The sequence below is a fragment of the Lolium perenne genome, chromosome 5, assembly GCF_019359855.2.
Source record: "Lolium perenne isolate Kyuss_39 chromosome 5, Kyuss_2.0, whole genome shotgun sequence".
NCBI lineage: Eukaryota > Viridiplantae > Streptophyta > Magnoliopsida > Poales > Poaceae > Lolium > Lolium perenne.
In genome coordinates this window covers 235,449,871-235,474,091 of record NC_067248.2, presented here as the reverse complement: position 1 = coordinate 235,474,091, position 24,221 = coordinate 235,449,871, and the positions used below count along the sequence as shown (strand labels likewise).

Genomic DNA, 24,221 nt, shown 5'->3' with positions numbered 1-24,221 from the left:
TGGGGTTCTATTCGTCGCTATCTTTCCAACAAAATTGGTTTCATCTCAATCAAAGTTCTGGAACTTTGTCAAAGTTAAGTTCCTTCGAGAAAACTGCGTTTGAGGGGTTCTGGCGATTTCGGCGCTGAAACTGGTGGTGCCGGCTCTCCTACCGAAATATCTCGGTGAGCCGAAATGGTTCCGATTTCGCCGGAACACGTTCCAGTACACTGTTCCGATAAAACCGGTTTCGTTCCGGTGAGCCGGTCTCGTTCCGGCGAGGGAACCGACGTGCCGTTTTCAGAACCGGTACATCCTCGTGTGCTGGAGATTTTCGGCGGTGGTTTCGGTCAGCCGGTTTGCTCGACGAACCATTCCGGCGTGTGAACCGGCGGTGCCGGTTTCACCGTCGGTACAGGTCATAGGAATTCTCCAAACGGCTAGTTTTCCCCCTTGGACTATAAATAGTCCTTCTTCCTCCTTGAGAAGGCAACATCAACCATTCTATTTGCTCTCTTTCTCCTACTCCATTGTTGAACCTCAAAAGCTTGCTTCCTCTCCACCCCTCCTATAATTCTTGCATATTTTTTAGGGATTTGAAAGATGAGATCTAGATCTACAATCTCCACCAATCAATTCCTCATCTAAGTGAGGGAAAATCTTGGGATCTAGATCTTGGAGTCATTTGTTGATTTTCTCCATTGTTCTTTCTCTCTAATTCATCCCTAGCACTTGTTGCTTTGGTGGGATTTGAGTGTGAGTGATTTGAGCACATTTGGTGTTCTTGCTTTTTGCATCCTTGCATAAGTGTTGAGCTCTCCATTACGATTTGTTTGAGTGGGAGACCGTGAGCTTGTTACTCTTGGAGGGGTTACCTCCTAGTTGGTTTGGTGGTTGGTGCTCCGGTGACCTCTTCGTGGAAGATTTTGAAGAGACCCAAACTTCTCCTTCGTGGAGCTTGTGAAGTGGTTGTGGAGCTTGCCATCTCTGGAGTGGAGGAAATGCTAGCCAGAAGGGAAATGCCTTTGTCCTTCGTTGTATTGGCTTGGAGAAGAAGGTGAGCCTTCGTGGCATTCGGGAGACCTTCGTGGTAGCCCGCATCTCTCCAACGTGGCGTACCTCACCTTGTGTGGGGGAACACGAGAATACATCTTCGTCTCCACGTGCTTCGGTTATCTCTATACCCGAGTTTACTTTCCTTGTGATAGCCATCGTGTTTGATGTACTTATATTTGCTATCACTTATGTTACATGTATCTTATGTCTATCTTGCTTAGCTTGAGTTGTTGTTGTCGCACTTAGATGAGCCTAGCATATTTAGGTTTTGTGCTTGTAAAATTGGTTCCAGAACTTCCTTCCCCAACTCGTCATCTCGGTGATTGCATATGCGGTTGTGCCGGAACCTCCCGGATCGTATAAGATCAGTGACGGCCGCTTGAAACTGTAACCGTCAGAAACACGCCCAGTACCAGTCGGAATCTCCGGACAAAACACCAGGCCTACATTGCTCCAAGCCGGAAGCTACCCGGTGTCTGCGGATGTGAGTCGTCAATATTGACTCGCAAAACCCTCCAGAGGCAGAAATATAGCTACGAGGTTTTCCGCCGGTCAGCAACTTATGTCATTTCTGACAAGGTCAAGGTGACGAGCAACTAGCCCGTTGGAGCAAGGTCGTTTCGATAAGAGCAGGATGTAAGAAGAAGAGATCTGTACAAGACTCATTTAGCTGTTTCTGTTTTGTTCAGTTAAATATGCTTTCGCGTATAATTTCTACAGCGAGTCCAAGCTGATTACGTGGTAATATATTAGCAATAACAGAAATTTGTCAAAACTAGGGAATTTTGACATGGGAGTTGGGACAACTAAAACAACCGGCATTTTACAATATAAACAGACATAGAAGAACAGGCATCGTTCTACAGCATAAAAGTACTCATCGGATTAGCAAAGTAGCGCCTTCCAGAGTTGGATTGTTCTTTATGATGAGACGTCTGTTGCCTCAAAATACACTGCAGCATGGTGGGAGGACTGGGCGCAGGCACCCCAACATGAGCAACATATAGGTGTTTATCAATCGTCAGCTTCCCCAGCAAGGTCCTGCATGTCTGCACACGCATTTTAATACCCAAGAATATAGTACCAACAAGCATGGTATATACAAATAACATACATATATTACCTGAGGATTCACTACATCCATCCAACGGATAACGTCCTCCTGATACACATCCAATTGCATGTATAAAACTTCAGAAAATCACAAAATAAGGAGGTATAAATTAACGTAAATAAACACACACACACACCTCTGAAATTCCTGGATACTGCATGGCGTATCCAATTATACGACGGCTTAAACCTTCGTAGACAGTGCTATTCATGCTGCCATCACCATTTATCCACGGCAATATTGGGTGATAAGTATTAGTTCCGCAAACACGACAGCAACACTGCCAAGTAGATGACGACCTTGTATCATCTCCAGGACTTTGACCGTGCAAATGAGAGCTTGACGTTCTTACAGCATTAACAACTGTCACAGTGTGCCCCTCACCAAGCCGCCTTACAGTTCCATGCAAATTAGTAGGCTTCTCTTTCAGCATATTTCTTGTGTCTCCAGTCAATGCTATTTGAGAAGCCGGAGCTCGCAAACAGCTGCAACAACTATATTCAGCAAGTGTGGTTATATGATACTTTGGCTTATGTAACGAGTCAACAATCCGCACACCATCATATGCATTGACCTGCCATTGACCAAATTCAGACTCCTATATGTTAGTTCATGTGGTGGAAATAACGAAAATACTTGATGTCCAAAATCTTCAAAATACTTGATGTTCTACAACTTCTACGCAATTTTGTCTGCGGTGGTTACCCATACTTAATTGCATCATTAACTAACTTCTTTCACCGCATGCTTTAGACAGGATTGATTGAGGGGTAGATGGGCATTTTATCTACCTTCTTAGTTCTTGTGCCCAACTCCAAAACAAGTACTGTGAACCAGAGGGAGTACATATTTAACAATGTTGACGACCATTGACAGTACTATACTCATATACAATGAAAGGGAATATCACTATCTGTCAGTTCAAATTTATGCACAACTAGCAATAAGATAGAAAAGGAAAGGAAAGAAATAAAATAAAAAACAATAGTAAACTTTACTGAAGCCATATTCACAGATCTACCTTAATGGCCAGCTGAAATCTCTCAAGCGTATCAATAACCAAACTGATAGATTGCGTGCCTGCAGGGGATAAAACCAAACAAAATGAATCCTTAGCAAAAAAAATGTAGCTTTACGCACTCTACAAAACTACACAAATTTTTCTCCACATGAATAAAGAGTACCTAGTGGATGCAGTGCCAGTGACATTTCCCTCAAATTAACACCTTGTTCACCAGTTTGATGAATAATACAAAATGCATCTCTGAACAGGTCAGAAGAAAGAATGGATGGTCCATTTTTATTACAAGAAAATGATGGTAACTGTTCGGCATATAGTTTCATATCGTCCCAAGGCCATCCGCTATAAGAATTCTCCAAATGAGATGCTGATAATAAACAGCGACATGAACTCAGACACATGTCACGCCTTTCTACCTGGGAGTCAACATCCCTGGTGCTCATTTCCCTAGCTAAAGTAAACATAAGGCATTCTTTGTGATTTAACACTTGCATCCGATTGTTTGTTTGAATCTTCTCTTGATTCAAAGCCACTTGAATACCAGGGAAACCTTTCTCTCGACGGTAGCAGAAGTCACTACCTATCTTGGGCAAAGGTTTGTGTTTCTTAGTCCTACTGCTTTCCAACTCTGCAGCCTTGCGTTTGTTAGTACGGTCATCCAATTCACTGGCATCCTCGATTAAAGGACTGAAGCTGTTAGGTTCATCACCCTCACCAACTCCTTCACATGGCAAGGAAGGGGAAATGAGCAGCTCTCCTGACAACACGAGGAAAAAGAGGTGAACAATTTCCCCGCATTGTAGATCTGGATGCAAATAAACTGTACTATCCCCAATATTCTTTTTCTGCCCTCCAAGCCATTTCGAAAACCCAGAGGCCTTTTTCCCTGAACCAAATGGGAAAGGTGAATAAGAAGCATCCAAGAAAAAATGTCTAGAAAGGGTTACAGGTTTCATTCCATTTCCAGCAACCTGCAAAACAGGGGTATATAGTATGTAAAAGTCAAACACAACGGTGCAGGGATGTAACTACAGACATTTATACTTTGGCTTAACATAGTTCCAGCCATCAATATGAGAACCCAAAGTCAACATCCACCATAGGTAAGCTTATATTAGTGCGTCTAAGATGTACGAAGCCAATCTCCTAAAGGTGGTTTGTGATAGGACCACATTTTAGACATGAATTATGTTCAATCCTATGAAACTACTACCTATTTGAAGAAATAGGTCTCTCGCCTGAGAATTTGAGGAAAAGGGACAATCTTATTTTTTCAGTTAAAAAGGCTCAACATTTGCATGTAAGATAGAGTACTAAATTTAACAGGATAGTATCAATGCATTTAGTTTTTCAGATGCAGGTCCCAACAACAGGAGGTGCTACAGCTCAAAACGTCAAGAGCATAGTGAACAAATGAATAAAAGAGATTTGATATAATGATGGATAAGTTACACATACTAACCACAAAGTTCTTCTCTCTCAAAAAGGAAAGGGCAGTAAAAATTTCGCTCTCTGAATAAAGCTGAAAGGTGGCTGTTAATCCAGCATGCGCTTTTGAACCCGATGGTGAGCTGAGAAAAAACACCTTCAGGAGCTCTAATACATTGGCGATTGCCAAGGATTTGCATACATCCCTGTTAGTAATTTCAGCCTTGTTGAGTTTAATGGTGTTTTCATGATTTCTGCCAGGAATTGCCATGTTTTTACTTGCATGGATTGAACGTCTACACAATTCCACATTCTGTGGAACTACAGTGCTTCTGCTGGTTGCACATTGCATAACCTGATTATTCCAAGGTGAAAAATTAATACTAAATAATATATGTTGGCTGAGAAGAAACATAAATTACTGACCGGCCATACCTGCTCAGTTGGAATTTCCTCAGCCATGTCATTAGAATCATTGTTCCTTTCATTCTCTGGGCTGATCCGCTTGGGCTGGCCCATTTTTCCTACTCGAATGAATTCAAGGATTTCATCAAGTGCATTTCTTATTTCCGGATCATCAAAATTATCCCAATTGAATTGCTCAGAGTCTGAATCTGCAAAGTTCTTGCAACTAGAATTTGATAATGCTTTCACTTTTGATATCCTTTCCTTTTCAAGGTACATCTTATAACGTATTGCAAGAATGTTGCAGATTTGGTTCACAGCATTTCTAATGTTTGCTTTAGCTCTTAAGGTTAACATCCTTTTACAACATGCAGTTGGTGGAGCTGGAAGATCAGAGATAGAGCTCCAACCTACACGAGACATTTTTGCTCCATGTGTTGTACGGTATCTAGTGTATATCATGAGCAATTTTCTGTAAAAAATAAATCAAGCCCCAATCATCATGGAAAACTTCGAATCAGTAGTAAGTCTACAACTGAAAATTTAGACAAAAAGACAATATCAATAAAGGAATACCTGTCAGATTCAGATGTCCAAAAGGTTTTTTTCTTTCCCATGCATCTTTTGGTTAACAGGGTATATCGACTGACTAGTGGGCTGCTCTCATTATCTTTATTTGTATGCAAGGGAGTGCTGCCAGTTTGATCAAGTTTTTCTGGTATGCCACTGAATGATGGAGAGATTCTCTCTGTCGCTTCTTCATCCAGAATAGACTTGCCTAACCTCTGTGAGGATGATCCACTAGCTTCAACTTTTTGCTTAATAAAATTCATGGCAATCTCATCAGAAGATCTTTTCCTTTTCTTAGAGGTTGGTATAGAATTTAATTTTCGCTGATTTTGTGTACCAGATATGCTTGCCTGTCCATGAAGCTGTCTACTCTTGGAGGAAGCACAAAGCACCTTACATCAGCAAGATCAATCAGTCCGGTCAGTGATATTGAACTGAAGAGGAAACATAGAGAGAGAAGTCCAATTGACCCCCCTCAACTTATCTCATAGTTCAGTTTACAACCCCTATTTCTGATTTGGTTCAAATTTCACCCCTGAACTCTAAAAACCGGTCGGAACACCCCCTTTAACCAAATTACTGATTAAACATTGACCAACGTTGACCAACGGGGGAATAATCCCTCCCTTGGCTATACGTTGTTAGATAGAAATGAGACTCTCCCTGCGGATGGACGCTAGGATGATAACCCGATTAAAGTTCGCCCCTCCTGCGAAATTACCGCGAGATTGGGATTCGAACCCGGGTGGGCTGGCTGCGCACTCGCCTTGTCTTAACCGTTTTACAGATTGGACGATCCCGGTTTTTTTTGCTACTATGTCATTGGTTTTTTTCTATATACCAATTCAGCATATCGATCAAAATATCCTGAACATATACATTTGCATATCTGCTAATACAAAGTACAACTCGTGGACACATCGTCTCCAACACGAGAAACCTCGATCGCCTAGGCCGCCGCTGCTGCTGCTCCATGCTCAGGCAGCCACCGTAAGTGCCTCTACCCTTGCTCAAGTCGCCACCGCATCCTGGACCTACCTAGGCCGCCGACGTGCCCCCGACCAGGCTACCGTCGTACTCCAGCCCTGGTCGCCGTCGTGCACCCCAGGCGGCTGCCCTGCGCTGTCCATGCCCTGCCTAGCTGCCCGCTAGGGCTGGGATTTTCTTGCCACATGAAGCCAGCGTATGTTCAAAGTTGTACTAATTACCGTGGAATCAAGCTGATGAGCCATACTATGAAGCTATGGGAGAGAGTCATTGAGCACCGCTTAAGAAGGTTGACAAGCGTGACCAAAAACCAATTTGGTTTCATGCCTGGGAGGTCTACCATGGAAGCCATCTTCTTGGTACGACAGCTGATGGAGAGATACATGGAGCAAAAGAAGGACCTTCATATGGTGTTCATTGATTTGGAGAAGGCCTATGATAAGATACCTCGGAATGTCATGTGGTGGGCCTTGGAGAAACACAAAGTCCCAATAAAGTACATTACCCTCATCAAGGATATGTATGATAATGTTGTGACAAGTGTTCGAACAAGTGATGGCGACACTGATGACTTTCCAATTAGAATAGGGCTACACCAAGGGTCAGCTTTGAGCCCTTATCTTTTTGATTTGGTGATGGATGAGGTCACAAGGAGATATCCCATGGTGTATGCTCTTTACGGATGATGTGGTGCTAGTCGATGATAGCCGAACGGGGGTTAATAGAAAGTTAGAGTTGTGGAGGCGAACTCTAGAATGGAAAGGTTTAAGACTTAGTAGAACTAAAACTGAATACATGAGGTGTAGTTTCAGTTCTACTAGGCACGAGGAGGGAGAGGTTAGCCTTGATGGGCAGGTGGTACCGGAGAGAGACACTTTTCGATATTTGGGGTCCATGTTGCAGAAGGATGGCGATATCAATGAAGATGTGGGCCACCGAATCAAGGCTGGTTGGATGAAGTAGCGCCAAGCTTCTGGCGTACTCTATGACAAGAGAGTGCCACAAAAGCTAAAAGGCATGTTTTATAGGACAGCTATCCGACCTGCGATGTTGTATGGCGCGGAGTGTTGGCCAATGAAGAGACGACATATCCAACAGTTAAGTGTAGCAGAGATGCGCATGTTGAGATGGATATGTGGCCACACAAGAAAGGATCGGGTACGGAATGACGATATACGGGAGAGAGTTGGGGTACCACCGATTGAAGAGAAGCTGGTCCAACATCGTCTCAGATGGTTTGGACATATCCAACGGAGGCCTCCGGAAGCGTAAAGCGTGCTGAGAATGTTAAGAGGGGTCGTGGTAGACCAAACTTGACATGGGAGGTGTCCGTTAAGAGAGACCTGAAGGTTTGGAATATCGACAAAGATTTAGCCATGGACGGGGGTGCGTGGAAGTTAGCTATCCACGTTCCGAAACCATGACTTGGCTTCGAGATCTTATGGGTTTCAACTCTAGCCTACCCCAACTTGTTTGGGACTGAAAGGCTTGGTTGTTGTTGTTGTTGTTGTTGTTGTTGTTGTTGTATGAAGCCGGTGTATGGTCGGCACCTGCAGATCAGCAGTCGTGGTCTCCTGAGCACCCTCCTTGTTGATACATTTCGTAGATGTGTCATGTGAGTATGTAAGCGACCACAAACATGTTAGTTATGCACGGCTATGTCAATTCTGCACATTGTAGCTTTGTGCTAGTCTCTCGGCTGCTCTCCTCCTAAATAGATGAGTCCCCCTAGTTGAACGACTGAATCAAACAATCCTTGTGTACATGTATTTAAAGCGTACGTATCAATCAATTCTCTAATCAATCTTACACATCCCGTGGGGTCAACGAAGCCTTCGTCACGTATGTCCTCTGCGGCATGACGCATGCTCTGGCTACTCGCTTGCCTTCAGGTGCCAAGCGGACGCGCGGCGGCCCAAGCCAAATAGCTCCTGCCCTGCTCGCCGCTGTCCCCCTACCAAGGCAGCCGTCTTGCTCCAGCCTAGGCCACTGCTACTGTGCCCTGCCAGCCCGCTGTCGTGCCTCTTCCCAGGCACCCGCCATGGTCCGCGGTCACACTTACCCTAGATCGCCGCTTCCTCATTCCAGGTTGGCAAGCATGCATGTATAAGGGGAACATGTGCTGAGAGTACATGTACTACTATGTTCTAAGTTAATTTTACTAGTATGATGAGTTGCTATGTGACCTTGGACATGCACAGTCCTATTTTGTATGTGTAATGAACTGAACCTCCTAGGAGGTGTGTACCAAACTCTACCTTTGCAATGAAATAAAAACATGTCAAATCGGTGGAAGGGGTAATTATGAACGGTTTTTAAGTTTCAGGGTGATATTTGAACCAAATCAGAAATAAGGGTTGTAACTCAACTCTGAGACATGTTGAGGGGGTAAATTGGACTTCTCTCAAACATAAGAGATGGTACAAAATTAAATGTATTACCCAAACAAAACGATATCAGCCACAAATAGTGCAAGCGGAATGTTCTTAGTTACAGAAGAACAATGTAAGCACACAATATAAATAGCAGTTGGATTGAAGTTTTATTGATTCTTTAGTGAATTTTTGTTGATCCTTTCTTTTATTATACTTTGCATGGATCTTAGCTAATGTGTTACAGTATATGATAGGTCAAGAAAAAGTATTAGCACAAAAGTTGAATAGAAATGGTAAAGAAAAACAGAGTAATCCATACAAATCTCCAAATGGAAATGGGCGAAATTCAAACACATACCTGCTGCACAGAGAGATTCAAATCATTTGCAATTATACGGCAAACTTTGTAAGAAAGTGTCCCGTTCTCACTTTCATTCCTAAGGCGCTTTTGTAATTCCAGACGTTGTTCAGTAGTCATTACTCTTACTGAACTCCATGACCGTACATGAGAAACCTACATGGACAGTATCATATAAGAACTATCACCAAAAAAGTATCATACAATAACTTCTGCAGATGAAAATCGCAAGTTCGCAACTAAGATCTGACAGACCTCTAGCAAAATAGCCAAAGCCAATCAAATGTTGCTTACAGTGGGCATAACTGTTGAGCCCATACAAATAGCAGGAGTACTAGAAAACAACTCAACAACTAATAACATGCTTGCAGCTGATAATATATGTAGTTAAAGAGTACTAAAAACAAGAAATAGTGTATATCAAGATAGATGCAACTAGCCAACTCAGGTTTCAATAGCTACATTGGGGGCAGCAGCACTGCAGCAGCCAACCATGAATAGAAGTGAAACAGTCGATACCAACAACAGCCACATAAGGTATTGAAGTCATATAGAGCTGGCAATAGTGGAACACCATCAAACTATGAAATGACATGGATGCAAGTCAGCACGGCTCATCCAAATACCACATGAGCATTTTAGCAGAAAGGATGTTGTAGAACGGAACAGTTTACAACAAGAGAATGAAACAAAGGTTAGTGTCAAAACCACTAGTAGTTTAGTAAATAATAACACCCATAACATAGCATGTTCACAGATTGCATGAAGGGATACAAATAATATGTTCAAGAAAACTATAATAATAGAAACACAATTATACGATATCCTTATTAGGTAGCAAGCATCATACCCACCCAATAAAGTAAACAATTAGATTTGAGGTTACATATGAAAAAAAACTCAGATCTGAAAATCATATCCATGAATACATGGGATCAATCAATCACCTACATACATCAGGGGCCTTACCTATATATTATCCTATAAAAACAATCACATATATATACTCATTAAAGAATGCATCTTTTTGCATATGATAATGCAAACATCACAAAAAGGTATATAAATGTGCATCCACAACGACGTGTAGGACTGATGACAAACCTCAGGTACAAAATTGCCAGGAAAGGCACTTGAGTCAGCCAAGCCTGCTGTTAGATAACAGTACTTCAATGTTTCCCAGTAAGCATCCACAGACTCCTCGTTTGAAAGCACAAAATCATGCCGCAATTTTGGATGATGGTTCACACCGAGGTGTGATGACAGAATGATTCTTGGTGTAGGTTCTTCAATGTAAGGCCTGAGCTCCAGCGAATACGTAGGTACATTCCCTGGTCGCACGTCAGAATCCTCTAGATGTTTGTTTACAAGTGCAATCAACTAGCAAACACAAAAACAAATGGTCACTGTTGTGCTCAAGAGTCAAGATAGCATGCAAGCTGACTTGCATGAAACATGAACAGGAATTGATATATAACAAATATATCAAATACTTTTGCAATGTTAGTTTTAAGAACTATTAATTTCAAATATGAAAGGAAAATATTACCTTGAGCTTGTCTAAAATATTTATTAAGCGTGAGAGGCGACCCTTGGCATGAGTACCCATGAGCTGATTATATACGCTGGTAGGAATCTCTGAAAGCGTTTTCCCAGAACACTTAGTTACAATGCTGTCAATTTTTGCTGATCCCACAACTTGTAGAAAGAGTTCAAGAGGCATTTCTTTTATAGCTGATGTGATCGAAAACAACTGACACGACTGATTAACTTTCATGTCATGCTGCCCTTCTTTGGCACAATCAGATAGTTTGCACCAATCTGGCAAACGACTAACATATTTCCACAGAAATTTATGCAACAGCTTTGCCCGAATCATCTTTGCACCTATGAATCCATTGGCATGAATAGCTTCTGACGTTGGTATTTTTTTAACTTTGGCTCTGCATTGAACACTTAATCCATGTATGGCAGCCATACGTTGCTTTTGCTTCAATTTAGCTGCAGCGCCTGAACGACTTTGAGAATCAAATTTCCTTAGTCTGTTCCTAATTTGCTCCACGAGTTCCGGTGACATGACATTGACAGAAGGACTCAGTATTACATCAACGGAACGACTGCCAGTGTAGTTTGTAACTACAGGGACGTTAACTTTGGTACATTTACAGCTACCCTCTTGCTGAAGTTTATTCAAAGTGCGAATCAATGTCTTCCTGTCCATTAATTTTCCATTTTCCTTTTCAAGTCTCTCTAACCATTTACGTAACTCCACCATCAGTACAAAATTCTTTTTCTGCATAGAGGAAGGAAAGTTGTTATAAAAGATATATGCAAAGAATATTTGTACACAAGGTGTGCGCATGAGAGTAACGTGCGAGCTGGCGACACACACACACACACACGTACTGCTCCTCGCCATTCTGATTAGGATAAAACTACAGATTATTCTCTTGTAACTGCACCATGTATTCTCATTTGAAGCAATAAAATAAAATAAAATAAACCATTAATCCAGTTTCGCCCAGATGAAAAACATGAAACAGAGAAGTAATCATCACTGCAAAAGTTGTCAAACTCAAAGAAAATAGTATGCTGTAAGCAAACATGCCTGGGGAATATAGTGCCCACTACCTGCAGATCATTTAAATTAAAAAGGATTTAACAAATAAGAAGTGTGTAACTGAGCCTGTATAAGTCATATTGGATTATCAACATGCCCCACAAATCATGTTATCATGTATAAATACCACATATAACTCTCATCGTCTGTCATACAATCTTGACATATTAGTAGTCATACAACTGCCCCAATTAACACATGGACCTACTGAGGCATATACCAACAGTACCACAGTGAAGAGGGAGGCTATTGAGGACATAATAAGACACCTGGTGGACCCCATGTATTCATGGCTGCAGACGTGCTGCAATGTCATGAGACTCATGACATGTATCAAGATGAGAAAACCGAAGAGTATTCATATAGGAAAATAACTTATAGGGTTGTCAATGAACCATAAGAAGCTTGTCTAACAGATGTATATTTCAAATGATTGGTGCAGAAAGTGAATAAGTGACTGGGGTCGTCTATAAAGGGTATAAGTTGCACAGAGTAATACTTACAAAGTACGTAAAGCGCTCCTATAAAGTGGAGAAAATGCACAAATACCACTAACATTTATATCAGTGCATCTAAGGCATGCACAGATAATGCAATTAGAGGTATGTAACAGGCCAGAGACAAATCCCATGACCCTATAAAGTTCATCAACCAAGACCAAACTTTGGAGTCAAATTTTCATAGAAATTCGAGAACATATAGAAAAGAGCAGTGATTCCCAACACATCAGTAATTGTGGCAGATACAAGAAGACTGATTGACAGATACTTAGCAAACAACCTTTAATATGTGAAGAATCCTTTTCTGTCTCCGATCATCTGAAGTGGGCCAGCGATGCCTCTTCTTCGGAAAGGCAACTTTATCTACAAGGGGAAAAAATAAGATTACTTCAATTGAGCAGAGCTTACTCCTTTTCCTCTTAAGGAAATGCAGTACGGGAGACACCTACTATGGTAGGTATACATCCAGTATATATATAATGAAGGAATAAAAAGATTATGCAAGAGGGGAAAGGATAAAAACAAAAATTTATAAGTAGCTGCAATCAAAACTATATTCTCTTTTTCATGATCTTTGTTGGTGAAAAAACTATGAAGTTCCAATCCAAATACATAATAGTAGTCACGCAGATTGACAATTGAAATTACTTCCATTCATACGCGACCGTTGCATCAAATTATTGAAGAATCATCAAAGAATTAAATGTTCAAGTTACAGTTTTGTAGCCCATGCCAAGTCAAACCGCATGTTATAGAAGCCAATAAAGAAATCACATACAAGGGAATGAAGCTTCACATAAATCAAAACAAGTTAACAAAATCAAGCAGAGCAGTATGTTTCAATTTATTGATCTCTAATAATTGGAAGAAATATAACATTTAAGGCATACAAACCCCTGAACCTGTAAGAAAAATTGTTTTTAGCTACCATCTGACTGTGAGGCCTCTCAGCAGAATGTGCAGGGTTTGAAAATAGATCATACGGCCTGATTACATATTTAGCTGAGTGGAATCATGAAGCCATTTGGATCAAAGCCAAATTAAGTCAAGTTTCAGGCACCATAAATAGCACAAGCTCTTACAGCAGCATGGAAATTCCCAAAGAGACATTGCTGTACCTTGTTCAGCTAGTTGAGAAACTCCAACAGAAGCTTCATAGTTACTCAAGAGATGATGTACGGCTGGTTTATCAGGACGATCTTCTCGAAACAAGAGTTTGTCATCAACAAATGAATCACCTTGTAGGCTAACAGAATCTGATTCTTTAGATGGAATGGAAGACCACAAATTGGAACAATTTTGCAGAGCAGTATTAGCTTTATACAATGAGAAATTTTCTGAAGTCCAAATTCTGTACTGTGTTGTTTTATCTATGACTTCAGCCTGCTTAGTCAAACTGAATTTTCCAAGCATAGACTTCACTCGTTCACCAAGCTCTTTCGGATTGATATACTTGCCCCCAAGACGTCTGCCAAGCTGGTTGGAAGTTTAACGAGAGCATGAGTTGCTAATTTCAATAAATTAGGAAACTAATAACATGAGATAAGCAGCAATAATTCTTATTACACTAGAAAATGCTCCATGCTTTGCGAGTTGCGATGGATCTCAAATAAATATATACTGTAAGTTACAGAAGCCCAAACAAAAATAATTTGCCTCTCACTGGAAAAAAAGATGCATAATACAGATTGCACCACTCAACCCGCTTTACATAATAATTGTCTTCATGACAGGGAGTTTTGCGTGATTTTCATTACGGAGCGCTTATGCCCCGCAAATAGGCCACAATGAGAACACCAAGAGGGAGTTCCAGGAAGTCCTAGAGGACTTGGTCAGGGGTATACCCAGTGGCGAAAATCTCTTCATAGGAGGAAACCTTAATGGCCATGTGGGTACATCTAACATAGGTTTTGAAGGGGTGCATGGGGGCTTTGGCTATGGCATCAGGAATCAAGAAGGGGAAGATGTCCTAAGCTTTGCTTTAGCGTACGACATGATCGTAGCTAACACCCTCTTTAAAAAGAGAGAATCACATCTAGTGACTTTTAGTAGTGGCCACCACAGCAGCCAGATTGACTTCATCCTCTCAAGGAGAGAAGACAGGAATGCGTGCCTAGATTGTAAGGTGATACCTGGAGAGAGTGTTTTCCATCAGCATAAGCTTGTGGTGGCGGACTTCCACTTTCGACTTCATGTCCAGCGGGATAAGCGTGCGAAAGTCGCTAGAACGAAGTGGTGGAAGCTCAAGGGGGAGGTAGCTCAGACGTTTAAGGAGAGGGTCATTAAGGAGGGCCCTTGGGAGGAAGGAGGTGATGCGGACAATATGTGGATGAAGATGACGACCTGTATTCGTAAGGTGGCCTCAGAGGAGTTTGGAGTGTCCAGGGGAAGTAGAAGCGAAGTTAGGGATACCTGGTGGTGGAACACTGATGTCCACAAGGCTATTAAGGAGAAGAAAGATTGTTTCAGACGCTGTACCGGATAGGAGTGCAGACAACATGGAGAATTACAAGATGGCAAAGAAGGCCGCAAAGCGAGCTGTGAGTGAAGCAAGGGGTCAGGCGTATGAGGACCTCTACCAGCGGTTAGGCACGAAGGAAGGCGAAAAGGACATCTATAGGATGGCCAAGATCCGAGAGGAAGACGAGGGATGTTGACCAAGTCAAATGCATCAAGGACGGAGTAGACCAGCTCCTGGTGAAGGACAAGGAGATTAAGCATAGATGGCGGGAGTACTTCGATGGGATGTTCAATGGGAAGACCGAGAGCTCTACCATTGAACTAGACAACTCCTTTGATGATACCATTAAGCGTTTTGTGCGACGAATCCAGGAGTCTAAGGTCAAGGAGGCGTTGAGAAGGATTAAGGGAGGCAAGGCAATGGGCCCTCATGGTATCCCCATTGAGGTGTGGAGAGGCCTCGAAGACATAGCGATAGTATGGCTAACTAAGCTCTTCAACTCCATTTTTCGGGCAAACAAGATGCCACAAGAATGGAGACGCAGTATATTAGTGCCAATCTTCAAGAACAAAGGGGAAGTTCAGAGTTGTACTAACTACCGTGGAATTAAGCTTATGAGCCATACAATGAAGCTATGGGAGAGAGTCATTGAGCACCGTTTAAGACGAATGACAAGCGTGACCAAAAATCAGTTTGGTTTCATGCCTGGGAGATTGACCATGGAAGCCATCTTCTTGGTACGAAATCTCATGGAGAGATACAAGGAGCAAAAGAAGGACCTGAATATGGTGTTCATTGACTTTGAGAAGGCCTACGATAAGATACCGCGACACGTCATGTGGTGGGCCATGGAGAAACACAGTCCCAACAAAGTACATTACCCTCATCAAGAACATGTACGATAATGTTGTGACAAGTGTTCGAACAAGAGATGGCGATACCGATGACTTCCCGATTAAAATAGGACTACACCAGGGGTCAGCTTTGAGCCCTTATCTATTTGATTTGGTGATGGATGAGGTCACAAGGGATATACAAGGAGATATCCCATGGTGTATGCTCTTTGCGGATGATGTGGTCCTAATCGATGATAGTCGAACGGGGGTCAATAGGAAGTTAGAACTTTGGAGACAAACACTGGAATCGAAAGGTTTTAGACTTAGTAAAACTAAAACTGAGTACATGATGTGCGGTTTTAGTACTACTAAGCACGAGGAGGAGGTTAGCCTGGATGGGCAGGTGGTGCCTCAGGAGGACACCTTTCGATACTTGGGGTCAATCCTGCACAAGGATCAAAGCCGGATGGATGAAGTGGCGCCAAGCTTCTGGCATTCTTTGTGATAAGAGAGTGCCACAAAAGCTAAAAGGTAAATTCTATAGGACGGCGGTTCGACCCGCAATGTTGTATGGCGTTGAGTGTTGGCCAACTAAAAGGCGCCATGTTCAAAATTTAGGTGTGGCGGAGATGCACATGTTGAGATGGATGTGTGGCCACACGAGGAAGGACCGAGTCCGGAATGATGATATACGAGATATAGTTGGGGTAGCACCGATTGCAAAGAAGCTTGTCCAACATCGTCTAAGATGGTTTGGGCATATTCAGCGCATGCCTCCAGAAGCTCCAGTGCATAGTTGACGGCTAAAGCGTTGCTGATAATGTCAAGAGAGGATGGGGTAGACCACACTTGACATGGGAGGAGTTTGTAAAGAGAGATCTGAAGGACTGGAGTATCACCAAAGAACTAGCCATGGAAAGAGCCGCGTGGAAGCTTGCTATCCATGTGCCAGAACCATGAGTTGGTTACAAGATCTTATAGGTTTCACCTCTAGCCTACCCAACTTGTTTGGGAATAAAGGCTTTGTTGTTGTTTGTTGTTGTTGTTGTTCATTACGGATTTGAATCAAGACAGATAATGTAATGGCAAGAATTTCATGTATTTATCTCATTTAAGTTGGGCAGTCAATAAAATTCTAATGTATTAATGCTACTGAAGCTCAAAAGAAAATATTGTGATGCTACATGCTAGAAATTAGCCAGGTACAGCCCAGAAGTAAGGATGCAAATATGCCACTGAGACACCTGTTTACATGCAAGTATGCAACTATATTAAATATTCCGCGCCTGACGAGAACTGACCAACATCTTGTGATAAGCTGCACCTCAATAAGCTGTAGGATTGCCTGTTACTGGCCATGAAATATTAGGTAGAGAGATTAATGATAGAACGGATGATAGACCATCGCTCTATTAAAGGTCATTTTCTACCACAGAAAACGAGTTTTTGGTTGCTTTGAGCCTTTACCCCTATGTTCCAGACGCACATCACACTTGCAAGCTATACAAATCACGTGTCTAGGAAGGCTTGAGATCTATTTCTGGGATTTAATCCCTTGTGAGACACACGAGTCATCCCTGGCGATGTTGTTGGTGCTGGTATGATGTAAGCTGGACTTTTCTGGATGGAGATATGTAGACAAGTGTATCACTTCTAAAATGTTTAAAAATAATTACATCATAAACATGTGTATATGTAGATGGCCAGCTGATATGATTCATACAGTTTTAAGATTTCAACTATAATATGGTCTACCTAGTACCTAGTTGTGAACAGCTACGACAAGTTAGGTGAAGAATATGTATTACTGAAGTAAAACTGAATAACACTCTGAAAACAAGAAATATGAAGGCACTCTTGATGCTATGAAGAAATTTAGCATATCATTAAAAGAACATAACACACCAAAATTTCCCAGCTGAAAGTTTGAGAGAGGCACCTCAACAAGAGTTACACCTTTTGTACCTTTAGCCTGGATCATATCATATATAGAGTTCTCTAATGGAAGCTCCATAATTTGATCAGTTGCCAGGCATTTCTTTCCAAGTTTGTAGTTTGAGGCTGTACTCTTTGGCTTAAACTCATCTGGATTAAACTTCTTCAGAAGACGCAAGCAGAGAACAACCTGGAAAAATGAATAATTTATATAGCTTATAGGTTGCACAAAGCATGCAACTGCATAAATGACTGAAGCTCGAATGGGGCACTACCAACTGAATGAATTAACTGTGTTACTATATCGCTTTCATAGCGGTTTTGAAAGAAGCTACTGCGTGTGCACTTGCAGTTCCACAAAAGATCAGATTATTATAAATGGAACTTCTACGATCACTGAGGTAACTTGTGGGCATGCTGCTACCATGGTTTATGTTGTTTTTACTTCACTGTGAGTAATGTGTCAACTCATACATTTCTGTCACCTTATTCAGAGTAGTATAATGGAGAACAGGACTTGAACCTATCCTTTTGAAAAAGAAAATCATCAGCATGTGAACCAGCGTACTGAATCATGATGATACAGTAATTATCGTTTAGGAAGGACCTGATTTTTATTAGCCTTTTTCTAAAATAAAAATTATGTCAATTTCTTGAATTTCTCATCCTTAACAAGAAGCGCCATGAACTAGAAGAATTAATCCCAAAACATTAGGAAAGGGTATGAGTATGACATGATATTTAGAAAAATGAAAACAGAAGGGCAAGGTCACCTGATCATCAACTTGTGCGCCAATTTCTTCAACAAGCTTTGCATCTAAAAGCGTATGCAGTACCTAAGAAAAAGTTGTTATCCCAGATGTAGAGAGAACATATGCAACAAGTGATTCCAAGAAGACCTACACTTCTCCATGCCCTGTGCCCACTTCGCTTCCTGTAACCGAGATCCTTTTTCATATCTGCTACAGCAAGAACCTATACATAGAACTAGCTGCACAAAGTTAGAAAAATGAAAATATAAAGGTATAATACGCAAACAAAAGGAAGAGAAGAGTTGACCTTTCCGCTAGCTTCTTCAAGTTTGTCACACACTGCTTTCATAGCTGGAAGATAATCATGAACAGAAACATGGCTTTTGTTGAGAGTTCCATCTTCCTCTTGTAAAGCATCTACATTGATCTCTTCATCGCTCCCAGGTTCGCGTTCTGTAATCTCAATTCTTTGATAGGAGCTCACATTCGATTGTTTGGCATATCTCGAGAGATGTAACGAGTTGGTGCTGACCACTTTCATCCCACCCCCGGCGCTATTCGACTTTACCATCGCTCGGTTTCCGACAACTAACCGCCTGGACTGAAGACTCTTCACGATATAACAGAACTTCCCTGCTTCCAGGCCAAAGCATTTGCCCAAAGCTGTTTGCGTGACACCAGAAGTCCTGTGACAGATACAAGTAATTGCACACATTACCATCAACAAAGGCATTGTCATATTTTCTTGGGATGTACAGGACACCTTCCGGTCTCTAAACACAGTGTTGGAAAGTGTCTTTGCCAAGTACCATTACAATTTCGTGGCACATTTGCTAGAACAAAACATATAGCCAAAAAGGGAAAGTTTTCACTTTTGGCACAAGAAATTACCATCCTACCCTTTGGAAAATGTGCCCAGAGTTTTGCAAGTCCTTTTTTTAAGCCATTTTTTTCCTTCATCCAAGTCCCACCACATTGACGAAGGAGATGAAGCCCCGCAGAGCAACGAACCCTAGCGCTGTGCTCCTATCGCTGGCCACCAGTTCCCTGCCTTCATTGCACCCACCGCGGCATCTCTCAGCCCTTCAAGCCTACCTCCTTCGCCTCCAAATCCCGCAACCGCCCCTTGTGCAGTCCGGCCCTGAATTTTCTCACCGTTCCGTTTCCAGTTCATGTGAAAAGACGGCAGTAGTCTCTAATTCAGGATGGTGGTAGTCTCTAGTTCATGCCCCTATTAATTTGCATATGATAGACAATAGTTAAGCTACCAGAATTGATATTTGGGTGTGCGCGGACGCTGAATTTGGTGATCATGGAACTCAAGTGTGCCATCCAGCTAGAGATGAAACTCAAAGATGTAGACAGAGATTTTGGGAACTTCAAAGATTTCAGCGAATAACTTATCAAAACATGGACCTAACCTGATCAAGAAAAACAATTTGTTCAAAACCAGACACCTAAGCACGTGATGTCAACCTTTCCATTTTAGTCGATGTGGTGCGTTCTAGCAAATGTACCACGCCATAACATTACATAAGGGTGTTCTCTAGCAAATTTTGTATTTTGGAAGAAGCATGTGCATAGCGCACCTGGTCGCTCCGACATGTTCTAGCGTCTTCCTCTGGTTGTCACTTAGCCTGGAAGCGGAGTGGCGGTGGTCGTAGAGGCCGAGGAAGTTGTCCCTGAGATCCGGGGTGGCGACCAGTCGAGCGCCGCGCCGTTCAGCTGCCTCCACGTCCTTGTTCGGCGAGTCCGGGTGGAGGTTGATGACAGGGAGCGCGATGAGACGGGCAAAGAGGACGCGCTTGACGGGCAGGTCGGGAGGGAGGCCGGCCGCCCGGAACGCGCCGGAGAGCGCGGGCCAGAGGTCGGCCACTGGGATGCCGTGAGCGGACCCTGGGATGCCGTGAGTGGGGCGGGCGCACAGCTCCTCCAACGCGGCCGAGACGAGCGCATCCATGATGACCCCAGTGCATGTTCGGTCCGGTCTCCGGTGTGGCCACTGGCGGCGGCGGCGGTGGCTTGCCTTTTTTTTTTTCCTTCTTGGATTTTGAGGAACGTGTTGTGGTTGGTTGCTGGGCTATTGCCAGCCAGGCTTGGAAGGGTTTCCAAATAAAATCAAAGCCCAAAGCCGTGGCTAGAAGGGCTGCCTCGGTTCTGGCCTTCTGCGGGAACTTCGATACCTCTCACAATACCTTGGTTTCTTTATAGATACCCTAACGTAATAGATATCGCGAGAAATAGTTGAGATTGAGGATCGAACTCTATCCCAAAAGAGAAATCGAAGTTTTACTACCAGTCACAAGCTTTATGTTTGGCGCAGTACTTATACTGGAACTTACGAGCAAGAATTGCTCTATCAATCACCATCTACTTTAGACATATCTTCTGAAACTTTTTTCTAATCCAAAAGAAAAGTCCAGTATCTTCCTACAAATTTTGGAATTAGGAAGGGCTCTTTTGTGTAGAAACAGAAAGAGCAGGGCAATCTTTCAAACTTGCTTGCATTCGAAATGTGAAATATTTATACAAAGGGGGAGAGATCAAGACAATGCAACAGGGTTGGTTATCTAATTGGCTAGTCATGAGGTGGTTCATAGATCTTGGGATTCCATTGTTGTCATTTTATATGTATATGGTTACAATTATTTAGGTTTTCAATGTGCTTATGACGTAGCACCTGGTGGATCTTTAGCTAGCGTGTATCATCTTACGAGAATACAGTATGGTATAGATAACCCAGAAGAAGTATGCATAAAAGTATTTGCCCAAAGAATATCCTAGAATCTCGTCTGTCTTCTGGATTTGGAAAAATGCCGATTTTCAAGAACGCGAATCTTATGATATGGTGGGAATCTCTTATGATAATCATCCATGCCTTAAACGTATCCTAATGCCTTAAAATTGGATAGGTTGGCCCTTACGTAAGGACTATATAACCCCCAATTTCTATGAAATAGAAGATGCTCGTTGAATGATAATAAATTCATGCTCACTTATACAACACAACTCCAGATTTGATTCAAGTCAAGGAATATTTTTACGTTCTGTTCCTAGACGAAACGGAATACCTATTATATTCAAATTCATTCCTATTATACAAAAGGGTCCAGATAGACTGAGCAAAAAAGGGCTTCATTTCGATTCTCCAATTTGGAAAATTCAATATTAATTTCCTTCGTATGAACTTGAAAATACGATGAATCAAAGAAGTTCCCTACCACAAACTTTGTACCGCGCGCATTACTTAGAACAACTAGGAAAGTAAGATAAGATAAGCAAGAAATCAAAATATTCGAAATAGCGGAATAAGAAATGCAAAAATGAAGAAAAGGGAACCTAATCTCACCTCCTTCTGTACCATAAAGAAAAGAACCTTATATTTTTACCCACCCTTATCTAAAAAGAAAAAAGAAGTGTCTCTATTTAGAGATTTATCTACTTAGATGAATAAATCATACTCCATCTATATTATAAATGAATATGTATCCCAATCCATCTCGAGTAATTTGTATCAATACCTATTCGGTGGATCCTTTTTTCTGTGCCAGGAACCAAATTTGAAATGGTGACACGAGGATTTTCAATCCTCTGCTCTACCAACTGAGCTATCCTGACCATTTATTGTGCATCATCCTAGTAGAGTACTTGTATCTATGTCAATTAAAGGGACTAAAAAAGAAAAAAGTATTCTAAAATTGGACTTAGTAAATATAAGGATAATGATATGGATTGTGAATGACTTACTTAATAATAGGGATTACTTGCCTATACTATAATATGTTCATTTGTATGAATGGGATAAGACCGGGGATCGTCACTGACTTAGAACTTTCGACTTTTGCAAGTAGAGACTTAACTGACTGGGTAAACAGTTTGCAGTTTGCGGGCAAATCCTAAACTATTGCATTATTTTTTTAAGATATTCTGGTCCGACGCAAATGAATTGATAATCTGACATGAATTCACTTAACCAGCATTTGATAGATTATCCAACCCGGATTCCAGATTCCAGCGAAAAGACTTGAATTCTAGGAGGACTATAATGAGGAGGACGACAGACCACGATCTACTAAAAAGAGAAATTGTGGTTCGAGTCCACGTCGTGAGATGGCGAGGGCCATTAGGAGGTTTTTCGAAGAATAGGATTATTTGGTTTTTTTGCCTTGGTTGACTTTCTTTGTTGGATGTAGTTCTTTTGTTGTTGTTGATAATTCAGGCTAATATCTCACGGAAAGGTGGCAGGGATGCCGGGATCCCGGGCAGCGGTGAACAAATCCAGGAGGAACCCCCCCCCCCCCCCCCCAAAAAAGGTGGACATATCTTCGGGTTCATTGACTCGTCATATTGTTCCAAGCAAGAGCATCGGTGATGTACCCGACAATATAGAATAACCAATATATTCAGCTGTCTCATCAAGCCCGAGAGAAAAATAGAAGAACCCGCAAAATGGGTCATTGCATCAGCCGAACAAGGCACTTGACAAAATATTCTCAGAGCGCCAAAGTCGCGAATAATCTCTGAATGCCGCAAAACTTTGCGAAGGTAAGACCCCGGGATCCGTCCTGTGTGGCGTGGCATCGCCAAAGACTGCACTCTGCTACTTTTTTCCACATCAACAGATGTGAAGAAATATCCCGGCGGACGCGCTGTGGACCCGATAACATTACTGGAATTCGGATCATGGTAAGTCCTTAAGCGGCACGTGACGAATTACGCCAGGTCCCGAGTTCATGTCCAGGGACGTGATCTTGAAGTAGGTTCTTGCGGGATTGCCACAAGAGCAGTTAACTGGTACCTGATCCGTCAGATGAACCAGCCCCATTTACCATTACCCCTGAACAACATAGATAGCAACGGCCTGGAGTCAATAAAACGAGGGGCTGCACCCAGAAATATAGTCAAGTTCTTTATCGAGTAGTACAACTTGAGTCTATGCCCAGTTGCAAGCACCTGCCCATAGGCTCGGGGGCTACTCTTATCGAGAGTATTGTTCACCCTCCCGATAAGATACAAGAAAGAGGAAAAATTATGGTGTCGATTAAAAGCAAGTTGAGCCTACACCCAAGTGCAAACACTTGGCTGTAGCCTCGGGGGCTACTCCCATTGGGAGCGCTGGCCGCGCACCCGATAAGAAAAATAACTTCGACAGCATCTATGACAATCAAGGTTTGTAGACTCAACTCGATTCTACGACTCGAGTGGAGCATACTCCCATCGGGAGCACATGGATTTCATCAAGTCCTCCAGAAATATAGTTAAGTTCTTCATCGAGTAGTACAACTTGAGTCTATGCCTTAAGTGCAAGCACTTACCCATAGACTCGGGGGCTACTCCCATCGGGAGCGCTGTCGCGCACCCGATAGAAAAAAAATTTCAACAATCGTCGACATCATCTACGCTACACATGATCTACGACATGGACCTCGCCTCGTATTTTCTTCGACTTCGGAGATAATTATGCTTGGAGTCTCTACGCAAGTCTTCGACTTCCCTAGACACTCGGAGGCTACTGACATGGGTATACCCTTCGGGTACCCATTATTGGTATACCTGGATCGGCTCGGTCCAATATGGAGAAGGCCCAACAAGGTAACCCGAAGAAGTAGTCGACTAGGACTCTTGTAAAACCCTAGGCTGGTTGCATATATAAAGCTAGCCAGGGCACCCAAAAGAAGGAGGGCAGATAAGCCAACAGATAGATATCAGATCGACAACATAGCTCCGCCTACGGCGGCACCTGTAAACACATCTATGATCATATACTGGATTACTAGCAGCACGTAGGGATCCTCCACCGAGGGGACCCGAAGCTGGGTACGTC

The 24,221-nt window shown here is 42.3% G+C and overlaps 1 protein-coding gene across 6 annotated transcripts in view; it reads right to left on the bottom strand.

Moving 5' to 3' along the window:
- Positions 1-1,672: 1,672 nt before the first annotated feature.
- LOC127302306 (uncharacterized) overlaps positions 1,673-24,221 on the bottom strand; it is a 122,744-nt gene continuing 100,195 nt past the window's right edge. Inside the window, exons 3-20 of one of the 6 annotated variants that reach the window (XM_071820354.1) lie at positions 19,987-20,264; positions 18,705-19,083; positions 18,549-18,620; positions 18,419-18,481; positions 17,650-17,835; positions 13,532-13,889; positions 12,694-12,776; positions 10,843-11,586; positions 10,398-10,673; positions 9,294-9,449; positions 5,580-5,965; positions 5,034-5,475; positions 4,633-4,953; positions 3,334-4,141; positions 3,171-3,229; positions 2,286-2,723; positions 2,159-2,197; positions 1,673-2,084 (exon numbers count right to left, since the gene is read on the bottom strand). In XM_071820354.1, the coding sequence (XP_071676455.1) occupies positions 1,896-2,084; positions 2,159-2,197; positions 2,286-2,723; positions 3,171-3,229; positions 3,334-4,141; positions 4,633-4,953; positions 5,034-5,475; positions 5,580-5,965; positions 9,294-9,449; positions 10,398-10,673; positions 10,843-11,586; positions 12,694-12,776; positions 13,532-13,889; positions 17,650-17,835; positions 18,419-18,481; positions 18,549-18,620; positions 18,705-19,083; positions 19,987-20,264 (5,277 nt within the window). In that variant the 3' untranslated portion in view covers positions 1,673-1,895. Of the gene's footprint in view, positions 2,085-2,158; positions 2,198-2,285; positions 2,724-3,170; positions 3,230-3,333; positions 4,142-4,632; positions 4,954-5,033; positions 5,476-5,579; positions 5,966-9,293; positions 9,450-10,397; positions 10,674-10,842; positions 11,587-12,693; positions 12,777-13,531; positions 13,890-17,649; positions 17,836-18,418; positions 18,482-18,548; positions 18,621-18,704; positions 19,084-19,296; positions 19,615-19,986; positions 20,392-24,221 lie in introns of those variants that run through there. The other 5 variants (XM_051332725.1, XM_071820355.1, XM_071820356.1 and 2 more) reach the window with 5 other exon arrangements.